The 21,084-nt window shown below is 43.6% G+C and overlaps 2 protein-coding genes across 6 annotated transcripts in view; one reads left to right on the top strand and one right to left on the bottom strand.

The window, feature by feature from the left end:
* LOC105563359 overlaps positions 1 to 21,084 on the bottom strand; it is a 70,487-nt gene that overhangs the window by 4,141 nt on the left and 45,262 nt on the right. Inside the window, exon 1 of one of the 5 annotated variants that reach the window (XM_012014889.1) lies at positions 16,930 to 17,027. The exons of 3 other annotated variants lie outside the window; for them this stretch is intronic. The gene's annotated coding sequence lies outside the window, so the exon portion shown is untranslated. Of the gene's footprint in view, positions 1 to 15,092; positions 15,169 to 16,929; positions 17,028 to 21,084 lie in introns of those variants that run through there. One more of the 5 variants, XM_012014892.1, reaches the window with a different exon arrangement.
* LOC105563360 (serine proteinase stubble) lies at positions 571 to 19,774 on the top strand. The gene is made up of 11 exons (XM_012014894.1): positions 571 to 1,101; positions 5,765 to 5,873; positions 10,280 to 10,602; positions 11,517 to 12,960; positions 14,633 to 14,770; positions 15,113 to 15,256; positions 16,240 to 16,316; positions 17,009 to 17,109; positions 18,188 to 18,459; positions 18,617 to 18,771; positions 19,519 to 19,774. Exons 2-11 carry the CDS (start codon positions 5,765 to 5,767, stop codon positions 19,681 to 19,683), a joined length of 2,928 nt encoding a protein of 975 aa, XP_011870284.1. The 5' UTR covers positions 571 to 1,101; the 3' UTR covers positions 19,684 to 19,774.

The following is a 21,084-nucleotide window of genomic DNA, read 5'->3' as shown; positions in this document are numbered from 1 at the left end:
ATCCGTCGCCGACCTGCGAACGGCGACAACGAGGTCGTAGTGGGGAAGACGGGAGAAGCAGCCAAGGGTGAGGGAACAACACACGAGCAGGAGAGGAAGCTAACTACACCAATAATGCTAAAGTCTTAGTGGTGGTTGTGGTGATGGTGGTGGTGGTAATGTTGGCGGCATAAGAGGGAACTTCTGCAACAGGTAGAAGGAAGAGGGGTCGAGAAGAAGGAGGAGCCGGTCGGGACGTTCCGGGCGCGCGAGGGAGACGAAGAAGAACGCAGAAGAGAACGGTCATTGCCACCACCTCACCTCGAGAAGTGCCCGAACGCTAGAGTCTCCGTCGGCACGAAAAGCGCCGGCCTCGACACGGTCTACCATCCATGGCTGTCCCGCAGTTTAGCTTGCCGTCGTTTGTACCTACTCGGCTTTACCTTCTACCCGTGGGGGGGCTAACTTCTCTCTCTCACGAGGACGCGAATAAGCGCGCGCGCTCGGCCGATGCGTGTCGTCGTGGCCTGCCGATTCTTCGTGCAGGGGGAGCGAGCCTGCGAGCGAGCACCTGGATCGGGGGATCGGTTGATCCAGAAGTCGTGAACCGAGCAAAACCAGTTCGATAGGTGCCAGCCGTGGCGAACAGGTCGAGCCGGCGGCCGTCACTCCGAGAGTATACTCCGAGAGGCATCCTCCTCTTCCCATTCTCGGGTTTCTGTCGCGAATCCGTCTGTCGCACGCGACGTATGATATCTCGCGCCTGCCGAGTGAGTGTCCCAAGGTCGGTCGAAGGGCGATCTCCAGGGCTCGTGGAGTTCGCGGGGTCACAGATGAAACGGGGAGACACCGGGCGTGGGAGACACCACTCGACAGGCTTCGACCACGTGGCCGCAGCTGTTCACCGGGGATTCGCGATCGAGGGTGCGAGATCTGACTGACGCCAGGTGATTCAGGTGATCTCGTGGGACGCGTTCAGCGCGTGGAATCTAATTCGACGGTCACCTTATCGAGGAGAGATGATGCATCGCCGTGCGATCTGACAACTTGAAGGGGTTTTATAGCAACATCGCATCAGAAGCAGAAGCAACAGCAACGGTCTGTCGAGCGGTGTCAGTCAAGGTATGCTTACGGCTCTGTCTCAAGGTCCCGAGATATGAAGAAGCATCATACTTTCTTGCGCGAGTGACCTTCGTTGAGATTACAACGGTCGATGGTAGATGGTATCGTTTTTGTCAGAGGGCAATGCACCTTCGCGGATAATTCAGGATAATTAAATTGATTTGATCGCACGACTGACGGTTCTTACGCTGCCGCGGAGTTTCTTGGCACGAGTACTCCGAACTTGGCCGAACAGGTGATTTCCTCTGCGGTCTCTCGTCCTTGATCCTCAGAATCGGCATCGGAGCAATTAATGTTTTTTATCGTTTCCGCGGTCTGGTGATTTTGATCGATTATTGATCGATAACTATTAATAGCTCGACAACGTTTTCTTCCCGCACGAAGAAGATATTGTACGAAGAATAAAGACATTTTTGTCTCAAGACATTTTTACGACATTTTACAATATTTAACAAACTCTGGTCAAGGAACGGTAGCTTCAATTTTTTCCCCAAAACACGACTTGAAATCGATCAACTTATAGATAAAACAAATGATAACAGTTATCAGACATGATATGTTACAATATTTAACGGAACGGAATTTCCTCTTGTACTCGTTCTAACAATGTTATGTCACAAATGTTCTAAAAGATAATCCGCTTTGAAGATAGATCGGCCACGTTGGTTTTATAAATAAATCCCCTTTAATACAAAATCAAATAAAAGAGAAACGGAAGTGAAGAGACGCGCAAACCACACTTGGTTAAGCTTAAGCCAAGCAAAACATACGAACAACGGACCACGGTGGCTGCACTTCAGTACATACCAATATTATCCGCTTGATGGACACGGTTTATTGCGAATAATCAATCTGGGGGCTTACGTGTGTATACGACTGTGGTATGTATCGACGAGCGGGACATATTGCAAATCCGTTGTCGAAGTTAGCCGCATGTTCCTTAGAATAGCGGTATATTAGCTCGTTTCAGCTGAATTTCATTCGTACGTGGCCGGGCACGCGCGTGTGCGCTCGTACATGTGTAAACTAATGTCTGCCTCGATTTTACGCAGCTTCATGCATAATTCACGAGGATTTGCCTGGGAGAAAATTCTGGTATTCCTCGAATCAATCTGTTTATTTTGACGAGATAGCCGTTAAACGCTTCCCACAGGACGATATGAATTATCGCCGATATATAACACGTGTTATTGTCTTTCGCGGAATATCTGTAACATAAATCCATCGAGGGGCCATACGAAGAACAATTGGCGAATTAAATGTGGAAGTAACAGCTTTTTAATTGGTCCCGTCTGGAGCCTCGATTAAGATTCGGATAGCGGATTTACAGGCACAGACAAGTGGTTTTGTAATGTTCCTGAATAATTTTCACGGACGATAGCAGAAGGATACCGGCGTCGTTTGAACTTTCTGGGTTTACGTGCACCACCACCACCATTTTATATGCTCGTAAATATATTACCCGTTGAAAAGAAATCGTTTAATGCGGAGCGCATAGGATTGAGACTTACGGTTTTATTTGCGCGTAGTGTATCTCGGCGCCAACCCACATGTGTGCACATTAGATACGTGAGTACAAATGAAAGTGGCAGGTACCGTTACCGCGCGAGTGCTGCGCGTTACGACAAAAGCTTTTTCTACGCGCGTATACGCCACGCACGATACGCACGTGCGTTTCTCGTCGCTTTCGTCCGTCAATTAAGATATGCCATCGGCGGATATGCAATTTTTTCTTGCGCCAAGGAGAGCATCAATTCCATAAATGTATAAAACTGTAATACACTAATGTGAGAAAACAATATTTAGACTCGTACGACGAGCTACTGTTTGTCCTGAAAGCTATGGTAAACGTAAGAATGCAAACCGAAGGGATAATATTAGATACTTTACTTTATATTAGAAATGTTACTATAAAATCGCAACAATTTAAAATCAGAATAGACTCAATTAAATTAATTTCCATTTTTGTAAATAATCCCTTTAACTCTACAAACTGATTACGTGCATTTCTGGCTTTCGACGGAGAGAACAATGATATTCTTGAATTATTTAACTTAGAAGGAGAAAGTCGCACGCACATAAAACGATCAAGTATATTCAACGAATCAAACGACTAAAACTCACCTAGCACTTTGTTGGATTATGTAGACTTCATTCTAGTATAGGACATGTGCTTGGACTTTGAGTGAAGGAAAAATGCATCTCCACTAGAGATGCGCTCTTTCGATTACAAGATAACTGTTGTGTGTTTCAAAACCCGAATCATGGGACCTAGCCATGAATCACAGGCCAATTCACGCTACCATTTATTACTTTACCCACCCGAATTCCGACACAGGCTATTCCTGCCTGTAGATAACTAACGGTTTTTATTTCCTCAAGAAGCGGCGGACTGCACACTAGATTAAATCACTGCATTTTCCCCAGCGAGAATTTTATACAGAAGTGCTACGACTCTCGGTACATCGTAATACTATCTCTTCTCATAATTAAATTAATAATAAAGAATAATATTAAATTAAACAATTATTAGGCTACCTCCAGCTTGCCCGGACCTAAGTATGATTTGGTGTTTTTTGTTGTATTTGAAGAATAATATTGTACTCCAGCAAAAGTTTTAAACTTTTTCACTTCATGACACACGTAACCTAGTTACTAAAATTCTGCGGCGCCCTAAAAAATATATTATATTCTATGTTATTAGATCCTAAGAAAAAACGGAGTCAGTGACCCTCTGACCCTCTGACTAAACTGTTAGGTATTGAATGCTTCTTTTTTTTAATTCTCGCGGCATACCCGTGCGCCTCTCGCAGCACACTGGCTGAAAATCGCTGCTATTCTTTATAAAATGTAAATACAAAAATATGGCGAGTATAATAAGTATAGAAATAAACGTCAAAGTTTTTTCTCGAGTGACAATATAAAAATTGTTTTAAATACTAAAATACGTAAATTAATTAAATATAACAGTAATTTTTTTTAGCAAATTAAGATTGCCAAATTCGTAATTATGAATTCTGTAATAATCATCTGTAAGTGATGCGGTCAATCGATCTCAATGTAAGGAGAACACGCGAATTGACTTGTTTGTCGACAGATGATCGCCGTTCACTGTTACGTGATTCAAGCTCGGCGAAGTATAACGTTACATCCAAATTCCTGCCTCCGAATAACTGTAACCCGGTTCTCGCCGATTGCACGGCTACGTTTATCGAATAACCACATCGCTGATGATAGCGCGAATGATTAATATCTTAAGATGACGGCCAAGAAGAGAAAGACGAAGGATCTAGAGATCGAAAACGAAATCTCGGTGTCGATCTCGTGATCCAGAAACGGATCAACTGAAGAATACCTTTTCCGATCGGTAAAAGACGTGCTCTTATCCTTGTTGACGACAGACTTGCCGAATGTGTAGTTACGAAACGAACATTTTTTTGCAACCCGGTCAACGACCGCGTCGGCATCTCTCGTCAAGCCGAAATGGTGTGAAAAGCGGCTACCATCTTGCGCAGCTTCAAAATTATTAAACTTTATTACACAATTCATAATCGGTTATTTCACTGAATTCTTTTCTCCGTCAGGATTCCGGACGGCCGAACAAATCTAATTATAAGAGGCTCGAACAATGTGACAATTACGTCGTGCCCCACGAAATAATTATCTATCTTCAATTTAACTCTCGATCGGAGAGTCATATGTTGGACACGTATCTGCTCTCATCTTGCAAATGTGTTACATGGATAAACAGGAACGAGAATCCTGAACTAATTAAATCCCGATATAATTTCACGCGCGATGAGCAATCGATTCTGCCTTATCATTTATTCGTTAACAGTTCTTCCAATTCCGAAGATAGGAATAGAATGTGCCGTTACTGCGAAAATCGTGTTTAATCATCAACTAATCACAATTAATTACATAACGTTCGTGTTTAGTTCTGCATCATGAAAGTATTTTACTTGGCATGCTCGGTGCCTGCGATATGCACCTGCGCGTTGAACGCGTTTCCGTTTGTTTGTCTTATTTGTTGCGAAAGATAAGTGAAGTGCACCCCACGTCTAACGAGACGATGATTTGTCAAGTGTCTCAATATCACTGTGACATCGAGGGCATTAATCCACACCGAAATTATCGCCGTAATTATAAGAGATGTAAATGACACGCCGGTCGAAAGTGGCTCGTCTAAGCAGCATCCGGTGGCGAATTGAAACGAGCCGTCTGCGAGTCCCTAAGAATGAGCGTTAAAGCGTAGTCATGAGCGCACTGACGTCTCGCTATAATCAAATGCAATTACATCATGTAATTACGTCCAGACGGAGAGTCAGTCCCTCACCCCGTCCGTTTGTGAGAATCTTCCCAGATTTATCGTCACGCCGCGAATGTCACGGTCGGCAAATGCCTGAATTAAACATGAGCGGGCCTGCTTCGCAAGTTTTGGGGATGAATCATTAATTACGTTCGTGAAAGATAAAGATCGAATCATTTGAAAGCGGGAAACGTAATCTCGCGGAACCTCACTTTTCTCGTTACTTCGCGAAAGCGCAATAACCGATAGCGTGGAAAAGAAACGCGAACAGCGACAGTGAGGACCTCGGAGGAAAGAGATCGGGCCTTTCTAAAGAGTAAATTTAATTTCTTCCGGTTTTCGTCTGTGTTTCAGATGTGCGACCGGCGGAAACAGGCCTGGGCCACCGTTATCATTGGCAACGTGTTGATCTACACCGTTGTTATCGCCAGCCCGATCTATGTTCCTCAATTTCAACCAGGAAGTAAGTACCTAAGATCGCTCTATTATTCGCGGGAAGAGTATCAATAGTTTTCTTCCAGATAGCATCGGCGCAGTACGGAGAGTTTCTCTGTAATGCACGGTGCTTAATGATCGTAATTCGCTGATTAAATTGCCGTTACGTCGTCTTACGGAAATTGCGTGGTGCCTCCGGCGTATCGACCTCCGATTACGAATAGCTTTAATTAGACATAATCGCGGACGTAACCGAAAATATCTTAACCGACCGAAATAAACTCGCCGCGTTCTTTCAAAAATATGCTCCTTATGACCATTGATTGCAGACAGGTTGCTGATTTAAATTGCCGGCAATGCGGTTATTTTGAAATGCAAGTTTATATGTTAATATCTTCTCTCTTTCTCTCCCTCTTATGACTCTTCTTCCAACAAAAATCTCACTAAGCATTGCAATTAATCGATTTTAATTTGGTTAAAATCTTTCTTACGCTCGTTTGGTAATTCCTTAGAAACAATTAATTTTCTATCAACATTTCCCCCCCAATTGTTCTAGAATGAGCATTGCAACGCGCGCATTTACAAGTTAAAACATCGCTCCAGTTGTGACAAGAATCTCAAGTCGATTCCTACAGACCGGCGACATATCTCTGCTCGTCCCGCTGGCTCTTTCACGCTCGTTGCATTTTCCTCGTGTGTCAGCTGAGTAACGGATCGGTACACAAATACCAGTAACCGGCACAGCCAGGTCCGATCTATGCGTGTGCGTAAGCGCTCGCTTGTCTCCGTCGTCGTGCAGCGGCATTGAACCTACCTTGAATTCGTGTTCGAACGGAACGTGGGCGGACTGGTCAGTTTTCTGTAAAAGTGGGTCAACCACGGTCATCGAGCCGCGTGACTTACAGTGATTTTTCCGTCCCCGTCATCGCGGTTCCCGTCGATTTTCGCGTGATCATTCCCATCGGACGGCAGGGATCCGCAAGATCACCGAGCATTGTCTTCTGTGCTTTATTGTTTCCCGTTAAAACACACATACGAACACGCCAAGTGCGCGTTTCATTCGGGCTCTTATATAAAACTGATTTTACAACGTCATTTCTACAGCTGCGAACTGCAATCGTCGTGTGACAATACGGTGATATGAATCGGCAGACGACTGGGTCTTCCTTCTGCGACACTTCCGTATCCGAGCAATCAGATAAAGCACTTTCTAACAATGAGCTATGCCGCGAGTGAAATTCTTTGCGCACGATCGCGTAGGCGTGCACACGCACGCACGCACGCACACTCGCGCTTACGCACTGCCGCGTGGCGCGGTACCGCTTTAAATTCCGCCAGCTACATAAAGGCGTCGCCAACTTTCTTTCATGCCGGTGACTAACTAACGCGTCACTTCCGCCAGCACACATTTTCTGCGCGGAAAGATGATTGGGCGTGCAGAGGACTTTTTGGGCGAGCGAGCTTGACCGACTGACCCGGTAGCGCGAGCGCTGGGACCGCAAACAATTTTACAGTTGATTTTCACTAGCCACGAAACGTCCGTCGACCCGACAAGCCCGGTAAAAGAAAGTAAACAGTGGCGGAAAAACCATAACGCTTTAACGAACCCGTTTCTGGCACGGACACTACGGTCAGTCTGGTTATACGTGACTGTCAGCCTCGCTACCGCCGCTTAATTCGCGCGATTTGCCAATTAAAATAAGCCGCAAACCTCAATTAGACGTTTCATTCCGCGATGGACCTTTCGAATTTCTACTTTATATGATGACTCTTTTGTCTCCCCCCTCGGCAATCTCGTCTAAACTCGACGTACGTAGCACTATTTGACAACGTAAAGTCTCGCGTTCATCATGCTAAGTGATCTGTCACTTTCTTTGGCGCGATATGCACACAGTATACCGAGAATACCGGTATTCTCATTTTCCATGTTTATATCGAGAACGCGCCTGGTCCATCCAAGCATCTCGGGTCAAGTATGCTCATTTCATCATACCGAGTCGGAGCACTTTGGAATGTACCATGCTGATTTCGTTGGGCCAAAGACCTCGCGAAGAAAGAAAGAGAGAGAGAGAGAGAGAGAGAGAGAGAGAAAAAGTTGGAGGCAAAGCAAGAGACGGTGAGGTGTCTTAGAGGGAAACGGGCTGTTACATTAGGCTATGACTGTGACCCACTTTTGGGTCGGGCAACTAGCTCATACATTGAAACTTAACGGTACCGAGATGCTTCGCCTCGCCTGACATCAATTCGTTCCCCGATATAATGCCGCATACGCCGTATACGCATTAGCGTTTTACAATCGATCGTTGATATAAAATCGCGATTGCGAGGGAATTCACGTTGGATGTCACTCCCAACGAGATTTATGACCCCGTCAGAATTTTTAAGGGTAAGCGACCTGCGCGCCACGACACTCTCTTCCTTTCGGCCTGGATCGTGCACCCACAGAGAAAATTTCCGAATCCAATGCTATTACACTTGAATGTATCATAAAATAGGATCGATATAGCGCCAATCTTATTTATTATACAGAAAGGAATATTTTAATCTTAAATAAAAAAATATTTAAATCTAGAATAAAATGATAGTATGTATCGTCTTTTGTCGAATATCGCGGCGCCAACTTCGTGCGTTGTAAAATGGAGGGAAAATTTACTCTAAACGCAAGAATATATAAACTTACATATAAGTTACTCTTGTCTCAATATAGTAAGTCAATCTTTTTTAGTTCGATAGAGGAGAATAAGAATTATTGATTTTATTTTGATATTGTCTTATTTTTATACTAAATGAGATTGTGAGAAATATAAATGCGTCAAGAATATTTTTTATCTCGGTAACAGAAATTCTTTCTGAGGGTGTGTTGACGAACTTTACATGTTTCATCTCATTATTGGAGAAATTGGCTCATTCGATCGAAGCCATTTACTACAATGCGTGTCGCGGTTATCTTTCGCGCATTCTCTGCAATCTTGATACAACGATTTATCTGTTTTTGTCTGAAAGTTTATGCGTCGTCTACAATGCATGGAGTAAGCCTGGAGTAAGGAGTAGGAGTGAGGAAATAAATCAATTTTATTTCTTACTCCTGCTTCAGCTCTTACGCTTACTCTCGGCGAATCAGAGCGCCATCGCGGCCAGTGTTACACATATTTTCAAAATTATGCCTGTGTTTTAGCTGCCTTACACCAAAAGCTAAAGTTATGGTTCCTCTCTTACCCCTTACTCCAAGTTCACACCATGTATTGTAGACAACGCTTTACAATTTTACATGTTACTTCGGAGCGGAGAGCAGGATTCCTCCTCTGACGCACGCTGGCTCTTTCGTGGCTAACTGTATAGCACGACCGTATGAATCATTGTCAAAGCCGACTTCTGTCATTCCGTTATACGCCTCTGATATTTCTAACTTTTTAAGTTTATCGTGACATCTGTTTGTTTATACACTTTCCGTTCTGTCGACGCACAATGCGCTAAAGACCCAGAAACGATTCCTGTTATCCGATTAATGCACATGTGATCTTTCATTTTTTACCGGAAGGTAACGACTGCTTCAATGCATTCAATGTATTTACGCGGATGATTAAGTAAACTTGTAGCGAGTTCAATAAATATTATCAACAAGCTAATATCGCAGTTATCACTTTACGCGTCCGCCTGATACTTATTAGCGCTTGTCATAATCTCGCTGCACCACAGCTATCCGTCATATTTTCAATGTACTTCCTTTCCGTGATTCAATTTCGCAATTATGCGCCGTTTATGCCGTCCTGCGTCCCGTGCGATCCATGGTGGAGATCGCGGATGAACGGTCACAGCAAGATCATTACAAGAGAGAATTATAAGCAGATTCGTCGACGATACGAGAGCGAAGTGTTACGGGCGGGAATGTGGAACGTATAACATCGTGAATGAACAGTTATAGACACCGGGTGAAGGTTGATATAGACTTCGGAGGAGATCAGAGAACACGGAAGCGTTTATCTAACCACCGTTGACGACCATTCGTCGGAGAGAGGAAGGGCTTCCACCTCGGGGCATCACTTCGTAATGTTTTATTTCACGGGACTTTTTCTCCCCGCGGTAAAGAAGTCTTTATTTTCGCATTAATGTGTGAGATAATCTCCCGAACGGAAGAATCCCGTCTATCGCCTGAGAGAATCGCGTATCGTCGTGAGGTATCGCGACAGCAAGTTCCGGCGAATTATCTTTATGAGGCATTAGACGAGAGAGAGGAGAAAACACTGTGCGTAAAAAGATATTAATACAATTTTTAGCGCGTGAGTCAAGAATTAAATGCCGATAATGTTGTAGAAACAATGTCATAGAAATAGTATGGATAACATTGTTAACGCAGTGTGTTTAAAAAAAAAGTTTTGATCGGAAATCGACTTGTCATAGATGGGATGTTGTAATGATGGCTGTTCGTTTTTGCAGGCACGGGAAGAAACATCAGACACTTGCCCTGCGTGTCACGCAGAAGCGGTGAGACCGGTGTGTGCATGTTCGCGTTTACCTGTGCGAAGGCTAATGGCACGCATCTTGGCACCTGCATCGACCGCTTCTACTTCGGTAGCTGCTGCAAGATTGACGACGAGCCGGACATTTTTCCGCAGGACAACAGTATCGACGACGGTCCGTCGCCACTGAGGCCGTTCGTCACGACCCACAGGCCTATCGGGAGTAGCGGCATACCGGAGTACTTCACGAGGACCAAGCCGACCGATGAAAAGAAACCAGTCGAGGCTTCGCAAATCACGGTAAGCAGACGATCGCTAATGAAGCAGCGAGCCGGCTTAGCACGTTTCGCCATGTGTCAGTAGAAATGAGCGGTGTGACAGCTTTGAGTTCCTAGAGACGGCACGATGGGATCGAAGTAACGTCCTTCGCAATTGCTACTCCGTCAAATCATCCGCAGCGAACTTAATGTTCCACAAGGCAGATGCGTACTGATAAAAAGTCATTCGAGTCCATTTCTGATTTAAGATAATGCGTGATTACTGTAATTTCATTTTATCTCTCGTAAATGTTAATTTTAGAAAGAGGACCACGTTTTTAAGACGCGGTGAGTAATGGTAGAAAATGAAGTAGATTACGAGATGCGCGAGGAAGAGCGAGACGTGATATTTTCTCAGTTCTTTCAGATATGTTATAATAACTTTCTCTGCGTGAGATCACCGAGATAGGCACGATAACTCGCGTGATCTCACAATTGATTTATGGATTAAAGAAAGAAAGTTGTTCATTAAAGCGCTTAATGATCGGTACGTAATAAGAATATAACTTACAAACACACGGAAATCTTGCGATTTTTTTAATACACATTTTATTACTGGTATATTAAACCAAATCGGATTGAATACAATTTATTATTTCTATAAACGCTTTATATTGATATGTGATCTTCATCTAAAATGTATTCTTTTCATTATATGCCGCATTCTCTCTCTCTCTCTCTCTCTCTCTCTCTCTCTCTCTCGCTCTCGCTCTATTACAATACATAAAAGTTTAATTTTCTTGATGGGAAGCTACTGCAAACAGATTAACTGTTTAGTTAATAAATTAATTAAAAATAATTTAATCCTATTAGTCAACCCATGTTGCTTTTAGAAAATTAATTTACTGCATTATATTGCGTCTAGTAAATTAATTTCATAATTTCATAATTTTATAGACAACATCCGCGTTCATGAATACGCAAAGCACGCAAACTTCAGCAAATACGATGAGAGACACCACGAAGTTCGTGACAAAGAAGCCAACGATCACGACGATAGAAATGACTACGCAGACTACTCGCCTTTCAACATTCCAAACCGTGCAAAACGCCAGACCCAGCACGGAAGCCACGTTATTGAAGAAAACCAACAGTACTGTAAATATTACATCGAGTGTATCACCAGGTACAACGAGACAACCTACGAAACCGTCCACCTTGGCCACCACCCTGCAGTCTAGCGCCGTGAATGCAACGAAACCGACGACCCTCACGACATTATTGAAAACGACTACCAAGAAACCTGTCGTCTCCACGACAGCGCAGAGACCAACTGTGCTCACGTCCCAGAAGCCACTCTCTTCGACTACTCGCGGGCCGATTCTACCACACGAATCGACTACGACTACGATAAAGAACGTTCTCGCGACTACCACGCAGAAAGTGGTGCCTTCGACAAGATTCCCACCGAGAAATACGACGTCGATCAAACCGTTGACTCAGACGACCACGAGGAAACCCAGCACTAAGAGGCCTAGTAGCACCACCGTGACATCGAAACGCCCATTGGTGACTACGAAGAAACCCACCACATTGACGAAGAGGCCGTCAACGTCTTCGAAACCTCTCACGAATTCCAGCTTTGGCACCACTTTACCGGTAACGACCAAGCCTTACTCAACTTACGGGCCGTCCAGCAGCGTCGGATCTTCCAGCACGGGCATCAATCGAACGACGGAGAGTACTTTAGCCTCCACTGGAATTAGACCCTCGACTGCGACGACGGCGGTTACGAGCGCAAGTAATCAGAAGACCACCATTACGACCAAGAGCCCGGATCAGAAAGTGTCTGTTACGAAAACGACGACACTGAAGACGACCCCGAAAACGACAACGATCAGGACAACCACCGCTAGAACGACAACGGCTAAAACGACCATCAGCAGATCGACCACGGCTAAACCGTCAACGACCACGACGAGGTTGAAACCCACTAAGATCGCTAATACAACCATCAGACCCGAATACACCAACGTCACGACAACCACGGAGAGAACGAGGCCGTTATCGTCAACTGTCAGTTCAACGGTTGGCGCTACGAAACCGAGACCCAGCACAATGAAACCAACACCCTTGACGAAGGTTCCCGCGAACACGTCCAGTATCGTGGAGGTCACCACAAGTATCTCGAGTTCGATATCCACGTTTACCGTTAGGAACGAGAGCACCTCGACCCACGTACCTCCTACCAAGGGTCAGAATGTTAATCACACCCTCGAGGAAATCCCGTTGACTACGTATTCGCCAGGACTGGTGACGTGGAGCTCCAACTCCGATGAAATTTCTACGAAGGCGTCCAACGAAACGTCTTCGTCAACTTCAACGGTACCTACCACGTCAGGTGAATAACATATTAGCAAATTTCTTTCCTGCCTTCTATGTTAGAATATTATAAATCACTTATAATTAATAGCACAATCAGTAGCTCCCTTTGCCTATAATATTTAATTATAATATCAATAGTAACATGTCAATTATTTTGGACGTTTTTATTCGTCACATTGAAAGCAAGGTCTTGAATTTTTAACAGTTCATGTCGTCGATTTCAAACGAAAGGCGAAAGCAAAAGACATTATAAACTTACACAGCAATTCGTCAACGGGCTTTCGCTGTTCCCACCGTTTTGATGCATGCTGCGTGTCGTGCCATACAACGTGGATCGCTATCATGATTTCCTAATGCAACGGCAAGGGCGTCACGTTACACAATGAACGTCCGTTTTCTTCGATTTCACCGGTTAGCATACAGGCGCGGAACGAATAAGGCTGCTAATCACGTTTCTGATAATTCCCGGAAGGGTCGATCGGCGCCGACGAAGGGAGCATGTATAAAATTCGCGTCTGCCCATTGCCAAGTATAAAGGGACATTAATATTCCGTAAAAATTCGTTACCGAGTGAAGAGAATCAATAAACTAAAATAACTTTTTCGAGTGTTATAAGCTTTCGAAAAAAAAAATCAAGATTAAATTGACAGTTTGTAAAGTCCACTTTAAATATGCGATTATAAAGGACTTTTCATAGGCTCTTCATACTCTTCGCACTTATCTTCTCCGATATTTATTTGTTGTTTAGGTTCACATCTTTCTATTTCACATTTTAATATCATGCATACAATTCAAACGAACGTTGCCCACTGCTTCCAAAGCAAACGTTCACTTTTAATAAGATTGTAAAAAGATTAACGATTCGGTGCAATTGTCTCAATGGAGTATCGCCACGCGAGCTAAGCTCAAGAAGACGTCGCGCCTCTTCAAACGATATAATTGCATCTTGATTGCATGCAGCGCAAAAGTGAGTTACGCCGTGCTACATAAGTAGATAATCCGTCCCGCAGTCCGCGTTCATTCGACAAACGGTTACTTTATTCTACCCGAATGAACCGAGCTCATCTTGGATGCGAGTCAAGGTCGTTCCTCGGACCCCGGGAAAGATAATCGCGCAGAGACGCTATGTGGATCATGCCGTTGCTCCAATAGCACGACACTCTGATACATCGACGGGATAGAATGTCGTAACGGTTCGCAAACCGGCCATCCCGGGTTCTCCGTCGACGCAATTACGGTCATCTCTCCCTTACGTATCTCTATCTGTCTCCTTGTGCGGGCAAGACTTCGAATCATCTTCTAATAACTATAATTCGTCTTGTAAGAGAAAAAAGCGGAACTCACTCTTCTCTCGACCACCCTAAATTGGAGAATCAAACCGGTTCGCATCGCCTTGAATTAGCATAATATATCTGCCCGAAACTAACATTTTCTGAGAAGCTCAGGTCCACGAACTTGAAGAGATAATTCTTCTCATCTTTTTCCTCTTCGGTACATGTCCAGCAGAGCACCCTGCTGAATGTGTTTTCATCCAATTTTGAAGATAATTTATGTTGTCGAATTATACCTAATGCGATAAGCTTTCCATTTCTGGTTCCCCTTAAGAGTCATAGCTCTTTAGTCGGTAAGTTCGCGATTAATTAAAATACAATTGGGTTTCGCATTTATTACGCTTGTTCGCTTCGCAGAGCAAACTGATTGGGCGCCGATAACGACTCCGGATGGTTGGATAATGATTCAGTCGCCCACCACCGAAAAGTTACCGCAGACTCAGGAGTCGACGACCGAACCGGTTGCGGAATCCACTATACAGTCTTTGACTTCTGGTAAGGCACATTAATTGTAGCCTTTGCGAGCACTCCGCGGTTTGCGAGTTTCCTCGCGATCGAAGAACTTTCAAGAGTTGGCAAACGTAATCATGCAAACGAGCAACAACTTGGGAGGAATATCCTCTAAGAAGTCATAATACAGAAATCAACTGGAAGTTCTTAATAAATAGTATTGCAACAACACTCTATTTCGGAAATTTCTCCTGTCGAAGCTGCTCGCAATGGCACGCAGTTTTGATTTTATATGAATGTTTTACAGACAGTAACTCGCTCCTTTTATTTCACGAATGTAACAATGCCTAATTTACCAATTACTAACCTATCACTTCGGATTTTCAGCCACACCGTTAACAGAGAGCAATATCCCCGTCCCCACGAAGAGACCAACGGTAATCCCTTTGCTGTCAACGATCGCCAGCGTTACGATCGACGCGGAACTTCCGGTACCGATGGACACCCTCAATATGTCGGACTACAAACAAGGTTAATACTTAAATGCTCAACGGATTACGATGTAGTTACGAGCGCTTCACGTGCAAGAGCGGGTGCATGAATAAAAGAAATTAGATCGTTCCCAGACTGGGTGACCGGAACGAATCGTTACTCGACTAGAACTAGTCTCGGGACTAAAAACAAAATGACGGGTGAAATGCGGAACTGGAATCGGGTCACTGTCGGAATTCGCGTTATTCCGTTCGATTTTGCCCTAGTTAAATCCTGAAGATGATCCAACTTCTGATAGCAGATCGCGACAATTTTATCTTCTCGCGAAGTTATTAAACTTCTCGTTTGATAAGGTAGACATCTCTATTAATTCCAACACGGCACGTGTACGTTTCACAAACGAAAGACACGCAGTTCTGAGTAGAGGAGAAGATTCATATCCGTAGAGGATTTTACGATTTTCTTACTTGCGTAAGAGTTTCACATCGCATCATCTCCCAAGTTCTTGCAATTTTCAGTTATAGAGACAGCTCCGCAGTTTTCCGCGTACTTTTTATACTTGAAATAAGTCAGTTTTCAAAAAATAATTACGTAATTCTTATCGCTTATATCTTATTTTAGTTATCACATTGCGCGAGATCGCTTACGATACAGCGAAGACTATGATTTATGGATTAACGACCATTTTGTATTCCATTATCTAAGCCGCCATCGTCTAAGTTGCGTGATCGACAGTACAACTTAATTTAAATAATGATAGTGCAGTCATAAATTTTAACGTCGGTAATTTCCCGTAATCAATGCGATGTACGCCGCGTGTCGCAAGTACACAGTGCAAGACAATATTGCCGATACAAAAATTCCAATTCCGCCTACGGATAGACAAAAGAATTGTGTGAGCGACGCATCCGCGCAACGGTACCGGTTTCCATCCAGTCGCACAAACGTAGCGCGTCCGTTCTCCGACATGACCGTCCAATTGGGACTGATGCGATTTAACTCGACAATGTTTATTCTTGCAGTGTGCGGGCGAAGACTGTTCCCGGAGCCCAAGATCGTCGGTGGTGACCGAAGCTCTTTCGGGAAATGGCCTTGGCAGGTGAGCATCAACGCAATTATTGAGCTTTCTAGTAATTTACGCAGATTGCCTTACCGAATCGTTTGCCACGTGGCCTTTTTACACACACTGAAAAAGACTTCTTTTTCACTACCGTAGCCAATCATGGTTTGCTAAAAATATTTTGCTGCCATAAATTTCTAAACCACAGCAAACGGTCTCAACTAATACAATAAGCGCAGTAGCAAAATATTTAGCTGTCGTAATTAAATATTAACTGTCCATATTTTACAACTGAAATTTAGTTGCTGCACGTACAGTTTTTGCTGCGGCAGCTACACTTTTCTTTCCGCGCGGTTTGTCTAAATAGTATTATCCAGTTCTTTGGGAATACTCGTCACAATTTAGTTACATCAATCAGATTTAATAATTACGCGAAGGTAATTGTTGTTAAATGTGTAATTTAAAAGTCACAAGAAAGAAATACAATAAAACTTGACTTTTGTGAGACCGTCACGAGTCCAAACTCACCATCATTCAATCCGTTATCTAGTGAACGAACAAAGTTGCAATAATAGATAATCTTAAATGTGAAGGAAAAGATATAACCACGATGACGGTCTTTCACGTTAACAACAGTCATCTTATTACGTACCAGAGATAATGCGTAGCTCGATCGTCGCACGACGCGACGCACGGCGATTGATTCCCTCACGTGGCGGATTTCCTTGCAGATCTCATTACGTCAATGGCGATCGCAGACGTATCTGCACAAATGCGGCGCGGCATTGTTGAACGAGAACTGGGCTATTACCGCGGCGCACTGCGTCGAGAGGTAAGTGTTTGCCGTAGCTGCGACGCTCATAATCAACTTCTCTCCCACTCGCACGATCATCTCGGCCATCGGCGGCGTTCTTTAACGTTGCAGCGCGAAGCCCCCTCGCGACAACAGGCGTTTACGATATTTCCGCGCAATGAAAAGAGCGTATCTTCGCTTGTATAAACATTTTCTCATCTAATCTATTTGAGAAGCGACCAAGGCCATCGCGTCGTCCTAAAGTAGAGCAGAGAAGCTCCAAGCACGTTATCATTCAAGAGAAACAGAATTCCCGACATTTTCTCTGAATTTTGTTATTTATAACGTCAGTGTTTTCTTGACCATACCTGGCATTTTTAATAATACAGCAAATTTATTGCGAAAATTATTACCTCAGCCAGGGTTTGAACCTGGACCTCCCTACACTCTAGGCGGGCGTCTCACCAATTCGACCACCGAGGCATATGATAATATTTGTCGCAATAACAGGATAAAGATGTTGTCTGATTACTTGAATATTCACCATTGACCTCAAACATGGTGTTTCCCACGCAACTAAGAAAGGGGGGAAGGAAGAGGAAGGAGGGGGAGGAACAATTAAAAAATCGTGTATTCGACAGTTCTGTGTACGGCCGACAACCCTTATCGGCGCGCAGTTCACAAAAGTCGAAAATATACGCGTGGACAACATCTGTTATTGCGACAAATATTATTATACGCCTCGGTGGTCGAATTGGTGAGACGCCCGCCTAGAATGTAGGGAGGTCCAAGTTCTAACCCTGGCGGAGGTAATTTTTTCGCAATAAAATGTTCTGTACTATTAAAGATGCCAGGGTATGGTCAAGAAGATACTGACGTTGTTAATTACCGCTGGCGACATTGAAGAATTCTGATTAGTTGTTTATTATTCATATTGTCAGCATCGCGCCCTCCCCAATCTGTTTTCCAGAATTTGTTTTAATTTTTCAATACTAGACTTTTTTTAACGCGCTCTTAGCGGCACCGTATTATTTGAGACGCAACGGAAAATTGCCCGTAATTTTATTTCCGGATAGAATTTCCGGTCAAGTGAAAAACACCGGTGTATACTTTGCAGCGTACCACCTAGCGAACTGCTGTTGAGGATCGGCGAACACGATTTGGCGAACGAGGACGAGCCGTACGGATATCAGGAGAGAAGGGTGCAAATTGTCGCGAGCCACCCGCAATTTGACGCGCGCACCTTCGAGTACGATCTCGCCCTGTTACGATTCTACGAGCCGCTTGTGCCGTTCCAACCCAACGTCCTGCCGATTTGCTTGCCCGACGACGACGAAACCTACGTTGGCCGCACCGCCTACGTTACTGGCTGGGGCAGACTTTACGACGGTATTACAAATGCAGCGTCATAATTCTCCTAATATACAACACGCAGATTAATCACTACTAGAATTGTATAGTATTTCAATGGGGGTATTTTATGCGAGATAAACTATTTGTCACTCGTCGCGCAGATGCTCAAGAAGATTTTTATCTACCTTTGCAGAGGGACCGCTACCGTCCGTGTTACAGGAGGTTGCAGTACCGGTTATCAATAACAGCGTGTGCGAAGCGATGTACAGAAACGCGGGTTACATCGAGCACATTCCGCACATATTTATCTGCGCCGGCTGGAGAAACGGCGGATTCGACTCTTGCGAGGTCAGTTCTCGTTTTCCTCGCCCGCAACTTTACGCAAATCGGGAAAATCGTCGTTCGCGCCCTCGTCTAAGAGTTCCTCGAAATTGAGAATTACAATTAAATAAGTGCATTGCTGCTGTATAATTTATACTTCGCGATCATTCTGACGGTCACATCGTGACATGTGTCACAGTAAAAATGTTTTTCGAAATTTTCAAAATAGTGGAACGTCTTTTAAGACAATTGGGCGTCTTTTGAACATTACAGTTGTCTCGTTGTTATCGATACGAAAATTGTATAGTGTATTGTTACGAGGGTTGGAAAAGTTACTTTATAATAGTATCTAGGTGCAGTTACAGTTTTTTTTTCGCTAAAAATGTAACTAGTTACAGTTACAAGTTCCCAATTCTGAAAAGTAACGCGTTAGAGTTACAGTTACTCAAAAAGTAACGAATCGTTACTTTGCAGTTACTTTCTTGCAATGAAAATAAAAATCCGCACTTGAATTGTAAAGCGTCGGTAAAAGCGTTTATGCGCAAATGCAAGGCCTAATGCAATCTGTGGGGGTTTAAAAAATATATAAAGTAACTATTAAATTAGTTACTGGTTATTGAAAAAATTTAACTGAGTTAAGTTACAGTTATAGACGAAGAAAAGGTAACGGAGTTAAATTAGAGTCACAAGAATAAAGTTACTGTAATTGTAACTTCGTTACAAGTAACGAGTTACTTCCTAACCCTGATTGTTATCATTTTCTACTTTTGCCAGGGTGATAGCGGCGGTCCGATGGTCATCCAAAGAGCGCGAGACAAGCGATGGATCCTCGCCGGAATCATCAGCTGGGGAATCGGTTGCGCCGCGCCCAATCAGCCTGGCGTTTACACGCGTATCTCGGAGTTTCGCGATTGGATCAACCAGATCCTGCAATTCTGAGCGTCTCGGCGAAAGAGCGTGCTCCGCGCTCGAAACTCGCGCTTTCGCGTCGCGCCGACTCCCACGGACGTTCGTAACGATCGCCAAGCGGACGGACGGCACCATCTGCCGGAGCTGTGAGCCAAGTGCAATTTAGTGGAAAAAAAAATCTAAGCGATTTCCCAGCGCGGGGATTCACAGAGATCTGTGCGCGTGTTGCGAACTCGGACGACATGTGGAGCCACTGATTCGATTTTCGCGAGTGAAGCCGCCGACGTGCACGCGATTTCCCGGGCAAATCCAACGTGTTACAACGATACGGTGAAGGGACGACGGGCGGTATCGATTTGCGATATCGGAGACACTGTGAATACCAGTGATAAGCACATCGGATTTTGTGACGATGGATCAAAGTTTCCGATCGACTTAGATTTATTTATCTAGAATCGATTTTTTAAATACCCTCCACTCTCTTTTTACGTGATAGAGATACGTCGCGTTAGAAAAAAGCCTGTGTAAAACCGTGTACAGTTTTGGAAGCTGTTTACATGACTGAGCTTGAAGGCAATAAGGGTGAACGAGCAACGTATGAATGATAATCGAATCACGATTGACAACCGAGCTGTTGAAATGTGATCTATAACGATAATGGTAAAATATGGTCTGTCTAGGATATTACTCGCTTTTTCAACATAAAAATATATGGGGGGATATCAGCCCGATGACAACATTTCCATTAATTAATTGTTAGAAATTAAACTCAAAAGCTGTAGATATACACGAGAGATTACAAGATTTTTTTACGTTACTTAGAAAAAAACGCGTAAAAGGGAAAACGTGCAAAAAAGAAATTGCGTAGAAAAAGAGTTGGGTGTATAGTTAAATTCCAGGACACGTAATTACATTTTTAAAGTAAATTATTCGTTTAAATATCTATAGATGCTGTTCAGCATTAATTTCTTAAGTTTTCTCCTTCTACCAAACATATACAATATTATTGTAATTATTCTTTTCTAATGTGTTCAGTTTGCTCAAAGCCTGATTTATCGAACGCATATAAAAATGCACGTGATTACGCTAATTAATAGATTTACGAAGGAAATGTTGTGTCGATACGTTATTAATTTAATAATAGAAAAAATTCACTCGTTTGTTTATCGAATTTTCGCTACAACATAGGGCGCGTTCCGTTTCACGCATGATACGCATGATGCATTATTTATCTTTCTTTAACATTTGCCGAATAACGAGGATAAACGATGCATCATGCGCATCATGCGTGAAACGGAACGCACCCTTAATCACACGGAGACACACATTTCCGAAATTAATTTTAACTTTGAATTAAAATAAATTAAAATAATGTTGATTAAAAAACTTAAATTATATTTAATTCAGTAAAGCGTAACGTAAAAGACTATT

This window comes from Vollenhovia emeryi, unplaced genomic scaffold, assembly GCF_000949405.1.
Source record: "Vollenhovia emeryi isolate VEMERY1.0 unplaced genomic scaffold, V.emery_V1.0 DF939177.1, whole genome shotgun sequence".
NCBI classification, from domain to species: domain Eukaryota; kingdom Metazoa; phylum Arthropoda; class Insecta; order Hymenoptera; family Formicidae; genus Vollenhovia; species Vollenhovia emeryi.
The sequence above is the reverse complement of the archived record's forward strand: the minus strand, read 5'-3'. Positions and strand labels throughout refer to the sequence as shown.